Source organism: Papaver somniferum, chromosome 10 (genome assembly GCF_003573695.1).
Source record: "Papaver somniferum cultivar HN1 chromosome 10, ASM357369v1, whole genome shotgun sequence".
In the NCBI taxonomy this organism is placed as follows: domain Eukaryota; kingdom Viridiplantae; phylum Streptophyta; class Magnoliopsida; order Ranunculales; family Papaveraceae; genus Papaver; species Papaver somniferum.
The window spans coordinates 24,504,780-24,510,779 of record NC_039367.1 but is presented as its reverse complement, the minus strand read 5'-3'; the positions used below and the strand labels follow the sequence as shown (position 1 = coordinate 24,510,779).

The window sequence follows — 6,000 nt, the reverse complement described above, 5'->3', positions numbered from 1 at the left end:
GCAAACTATCCTAAGAGCCAAGCAAACTTCATTCGTGTTTTTTTCTAGTGGAGCCGTCTATCCGGAGAGGAAAGTAACCTAATTAGGTGAAATATGTTACGACCGCTAGTTTAAATACTTTTGTAGGATCAAGAATCTCTACGAGTACCATTGGTGGGAAACTAGATAATTGGACTGTTATTTTAGTTTTCGATTATTGATTTTATTGACTAATGATTGTTGAAACTTTGATTACACCTAGTTTGATTATTCTTGAGAGCCTTCTTTTTTGACAGAAGGGTCACTCAAACTAGATAAAATATCGACATGATCTTTAGAACTGTTTTTAGATCTAAAGACATCTTGTGATAATCCATTGTTAACAGAGTCCATTCTGTGCGTGATTGATCACAAGATGATTTAAGTTTTCGTGTGCAGGTACTTTAAAGATAATCGAAGATTTGAAGACGGAGAAGATTTATCTAATTAGTTTTCGTATCTTGTGAATTTTGTGCACATATCTTGAGTTTGTGCCAGCGATCTACAGTCGGCCGCCCACTGCATCTCATCCAACGGTCATCAATTTATCACCCTATAAATATAATATCTAATTTCATTTCAACTCACACCATTTCTTCAATCTTCATTCTTTCGCTCCACAACTCCAATATGTCAACTCGAGGTCGCAAATTTAGCTTAGCTGAAGATGAATGCATTTGAAGGAATTATGGTCTTGTTACACAAGCTATGGTCAACGATGCACAACAACAACAACTTACTGTATGGCAAAACATATTTCAAAGATTTCAAGAAGAAACATTGAACCTCAATAATCTATGCAAATTCTTTGTGTCATCGATTCCGAGTAATCAGCAAGGATGTGATCTTGTTTGTTGCTGCGCTTGTTGAAGGCAATCGAAACCTAGTAAATGGTCAAAACGAATTTGATGTGGAGCGAATGTGTCGGGTAGAATGACGTAACAGAGTGGGAAAAGATATTCAATTGGATAGTTGTTATCATATCTTGAGAGTATTGCCCAAATATGATGCAATTAGATTAATATTTGTACGATGCATTTAGTCAAGATTTTAAGTTATTATCAAAGTTTAATTTTAAGATATTATTAAGATATAAACTAGTGCATCTTCCATAAAGTTTGATAATCTGATTTTCGAATTTTAATTTACATTAATACATCTTTCATTAATCTTGATAATAAGATATAAACTTACAATAAAGATTTAAAAATAAAAATTTGGGACAATGTTCTTCATCTTGCTTATTTTCTTCATTTTACCAAACTTCCAATCAATGGGCTCACGAACGGAGTCTTCTTTGTTTATCTTCTTCTTTTCCTTCAAATTTTTCTTGCCTTGAATTTTTCTTTGTCTTTTCTTAGTTGGAGGTTTGGTTTGGTTAATATCCAGAACTTGTAGACTTCTTTGGTTTTTACTTATTTCTTTATACTGTCACATAGCTCACTAACAGCGGCTTCAAGCACCATTCCCGAAAAATTAAGTTAGGTAGCCAAGTCTAGTTGGGATTCAAACTTTGCCATTCGAAAATTTTTTTGGAAGAAAAGATTGAAACTTTTTGGGTAAAATTTTTGGTGTAATTTTTGTATTTGAATGTCACATTTTTATAGCGATGAAAAATGAGCGGTTGGAGGTTTAAAATCAACCGAACAATAGAAACTCGATCACAACGATATTTCTATAATGGCTCGGTCAGTTTATCAGACCAGCTGGCATGAAATATGAGGGAATTAGTCACCATAGGAACCGGCCCTAGATGCTCTAATTATTTAGGATCCTCATTGATTCTTTTTTTGTTTCCTATTTTTTTCTAACGTTGTGCATAGCCTCTTCTAGCTTTTCTGCATGCCAGACTCTGAAGCTCTCGTCTCCTTGACCGCCTTTTTATATTTGTACGTATTCTTTTTCTTTCTAATATAATCTCACAGTTCAAAAAATTATAATATAAAAACGCAAATGTGCGGTGATTTTGTTTCGTTTATTTTTTTTCTTAGTACAGTATCAAAAAGTTGGGAAAACTATATATACCATAAACAATGACATTGGTTGATGTTGCTGACTAGTTTCTGTCCTTGCCACCTTCTAAAACATCGAAAAGTGAGAGACGTACGCTTCTAAATTATGTGAAGTTGTAAAAAATAAATAAAATAAACATGGAACCTGGTTATGCGTGAAGAAGTGTCTACCAGGGAGGGAATGCGCATAAAAAAGACAAAGGAATAGGAATTTGTTCAAGATACTAGGTTCAATGTTCAAGAGAGGAGAGAGCGAATACAAAAAGAATCATGATTATTATACCATGATACCCTAGCTCCTTGCAAACCTCGCTCTGACAGAACTGAAGAAATGAGTTTTGTCGTTAACATTTTTCTCATTTGTTCTTACTTGCTTCTTCTTCCACTCCCTTCTGCTTCTCATCCCTTATGCCTTGATTCAAGTGAGTCTCTCATTCTCTCTGCAGCTTTACCGCGCATATTGAAATTCTTTTAATGGAATCATGATTATTTTTTTCTTCTTTTTTTTTGAATGCTACAGAGGCACCATTTAGGCCGAAGATCCCTTTGGAATTTTGTCCTAACGATGAGAGTGTTTGCTGCGACTCCAACCAGGAGTTGGAATTGAAGAAAGCATTTCAGTCTATGAACATTTCTCACCCTGCTTGCGCTTCTCTTGTTAAGTCTATACTTTGTGCGGTACGATTCGATACTAGCTAGCTATTTTATATTGGTTGGACTGAATATTCATCATGTCAACATACGTGCTTTCTAAAATTCTTAACTAGTTAAGCATGAATGTTAATCAGCTTATTGAGTTTGTACTGATTGCTAATGTACTTACATGCCAGCATGCCACTATACGTTTTAAAGGTGTAATTAGTATGTTAAAAAAAGGGTTCGTGGTCCAATCCCAGCAACATTAGATTTCCAGTGTTAAACCATCCAGAGACGAATTTCTGGTCATTCCCTTTTCTTCTTCCTTCTATTGTTTCTTTTTTCCTCTCTCTAAAACGAAAACCGGCTGAAATCCCAAGACTGCTAATGGGGTATCGTTTTTGTTGGGATGTACCAACCCAAACGTAATTATTGTTTTTGTCTTATATATATATATTTTGGTACACCCTCAATCAAAATAATATTCCATTAAAAATTTGTGAAATTCCTCATGCATAATTTCAATGTTTAAATATCTTTTACGATTATATCCTTATGTAGAAATAATTTATTTCTCAAATTATATCAACGATACTTATAAACTTTATATAATTAAAAAATATTTTAAAATATATACATAACGACTGCAAACATGTCTATCATATTATACAAACTTTTTATAAAAGTATCTACGTAACGGTTATAAGCATGTTTATCAAATTATACATACTTCTTATACAAGCAATAGTCAATTAAAGTGATAGTTTTAGAAATATACACTCATTTAATAATACAAGTAGTCTGTTAGTGGAATAAATTTAAAAATGTATTAGTCATCCATTAAGGGACCGAGTGAATATCATTTGTGTCGTTGGTACATGACATTAAATTCTTAAATTCATGGAGCTATACCAACAAACCTCTAGTTGATAAACCAAATGTTATGGTCTATACATAAAATTCACGGTTAGATGCGTTGTCTTTATTAATAAGTTAGCATTTTAGAGAAATTTAATTTTCAAAATGCGACTGGTTTACAGAAATGCAATCGGTTCTCGGCGGATTTATTTGGAATCGATACAGGGACTCGAACGGTTCCAGTTCTCTGTACTATTTCAGAAAAATCAATTGTGTCCAATACTTCTTCGAATGACTTCTGTTCAAACGTCTGGGAAGCGTGCAAAGCTGAACCTATAATAAACTCTCCGTTTATGCCTTCATTACAAAGTAGAACTAAAGTTCCTGTTAGTTCTACACCTTCCATATTAACAGACACATGCCATTCGAAGAGTGATTTTTGTAGATTATTTGGCAGAACTTCAGAAGATAAATTAGTATGTTTCAATGGGACATCGACTTTGCTACACAATACCGAAAATCCCCAGCCACCAAGTGGCATTTGCCTTGAGCAAGTCACTAGTGGTCCTTACCTTTATATGGATGCTCATCCAGATGGATCCAACCGTGTTTTCTTGGCGAGCCAACAAGGTAAGATATGGTTGGCAACTGTTCCTGAAGAGGGAAATGGAGAAGAAATGGTAATAGATGAATCGAATCTATTTGTGGACTTAACTGACACTGTACACGTGGATACTGAGTTTGGGCTGTTGAGTGTGGCATTCCATCCAAGATTTGTACAGAATGGACGCTTCTTTGCTTCTTATATTTGTGATGGGGATCAATGGTCTGGATGTTCAGGAAGGTGTGCATGTAACACAGATGTTAACTGTGATCCTTCAAAGCTTCCTCCTGTTTTCGGATCTCGGGCATGCCGGTTTCATGTTACAGTATCAGAGTTTACAGCTAACAGTAGCGCATCTGATCCAGCCTCGGTAAGTTTTTGAGTGGTCTCCACTAATATATTTGAAATTCCAGACCAAAATGTAAAGGATATTCAATAATATCTCTTTTTTTAGGCAACACGAGGCAATCCATCTGAAGTGAGAAGGATATTCACGATGGGCATTGCATACAAAAATGCTATTGCAAGCCAACTTCTCTTTGGTCCTGACAGGTATTTGTACTTCCTGACGGGAGATGGTGAAACTGAACTCGATCCTTACAATCATGCCCAAAACAAGAAATCCATGCTCGGGAAACTTTTGAGGCTTGATGTTGATAACATTCCAAGTGAGTATTATGACCGAGTTTAAAAATTTCTCCATGAACATGCTTGGTAACAATATTTGGTAATATTTCAATGTATTGTCAGGTGCAACAGAACTAAGCAAACGCAGCGCGTGGGGAAACTACTCTATCCCGAGTGACAATCCATATATTTATGACAAGGGATCACTGCCTGAAATTTGGGCTTTGGGACTACGAAACCCTTGGCGCTGTAGTTTTGATTCAGAGAGGCCATCTTACTTTCTTTGTGTAGACTCTGGCAAGGTTAATTGGAAGCTATTTCTTGTTCATGATAGTCAGTTATCAATTTTCTTTGGATTAGTCGTCGAATATTTGTTTCTTATATGAAGTAGAATTTGTAGGATCAATATGAAGAAGTGAATATAGTCATGAAAGGTGGGAACTATGGATGGCCATATTTTGAGGGAGATTTTCCTTTCCATTCTCTAAATTCTTCTGGAGGAAAGAACAATATGAACTCCACAGACTTCATTTCTCACGTTATGGGATATGATCATTCCCAGGCTAATACGAACGAAGGATCTTCATCAATTGCAGGTGGTTTTTTTTATAGGTCCAAAACTGATCCATGCTTATATAGCAAGTAAGTTACATTTTTCTCGACAAGTGAAAACAAATACAAGACAACTTCCGCAAATTTAAATCCATTTGTGTACTTATATTCTGTTTGTGAATGCAATTACAGGTATGTGTTTACAGATCTGTACGGTTTTGCCATGTGGGCAGGGACAGAAAATCCAGAAAATAGTGGGAACTTTACAAGTGGAAAGGTTTTATTTGGTTGTGCGCATGACTCTCCATTGCAGTGTAAGTTGGGGAAAACACATCCCCAAGGACCTCACCTTAATTTGAATTATGTGTATTCAATGGGAATGGATAATAGGAAAGATATTTTTCTGTTAACAAGTAATGGTGTGCTCAGAATTTCTCGTCCTAGTCGTTGCAACTATAAGTGCTCAAAAGAGAAATTCACGGGTTTTCAGGTTCCACGGCATTCTCATTCATATGAAGCTGGCACGGATATTAAGGGTTCACAAACTGGCTCAGGTGTTAAGGATTCACAAATAAGTTTTTCGCTTTTCTTCTATTCATTTTTGTTCCTTTTTCTGCATTTTACCTTGTAGGTCGGTCACTAAGTTATGTTTATAACCGTATCTGTTAACTCAACTTAGAGCTTCTCCAATGG

General features: G+C 35.5%; 1 protein-coding gene across 1 annotated transcript in view; it reads left to right on the top strand.

Annotated features, from left to right (window-relative positions):
• Positions 1-2,361: 2,361 nt before the first annotated feature.
• The window catches only part of LOC113315414 (HIPL1 protein-like), a 46,971-nt gene continuing 43,332 nt past the window's right edge, over positions 2,362-6,000 (top strand). Inside the window, exons 1-7 of the mRNA XM_026563693.1 lie at positions 2,362-2,452; positions 2,551-2,708; positions 3,707-4,498; positions 4,583-4,796; positions 4,879-5,057; positions 5,156-5,397; positions 5,500-5,861. Of these exons, the coding sequence (XP_026419478.1) occupies positions 2,362-2,452; positions 2,551-2,708; positions 3,707-4,498; positions 4,583-4,796; positions 4,879-5,057; positions 5,156-5,397; positions 5,500-5,861 (2,038 nt within the window). The remainder of the gene's footprint in view (positions 2,453-2,550; positions 2,709-3,706; positions 4,499-4,582; positions 4,797-4,878; positions 5,058-5,155; positions 5,398-5,499; positions 5,862-6,000) is intronic.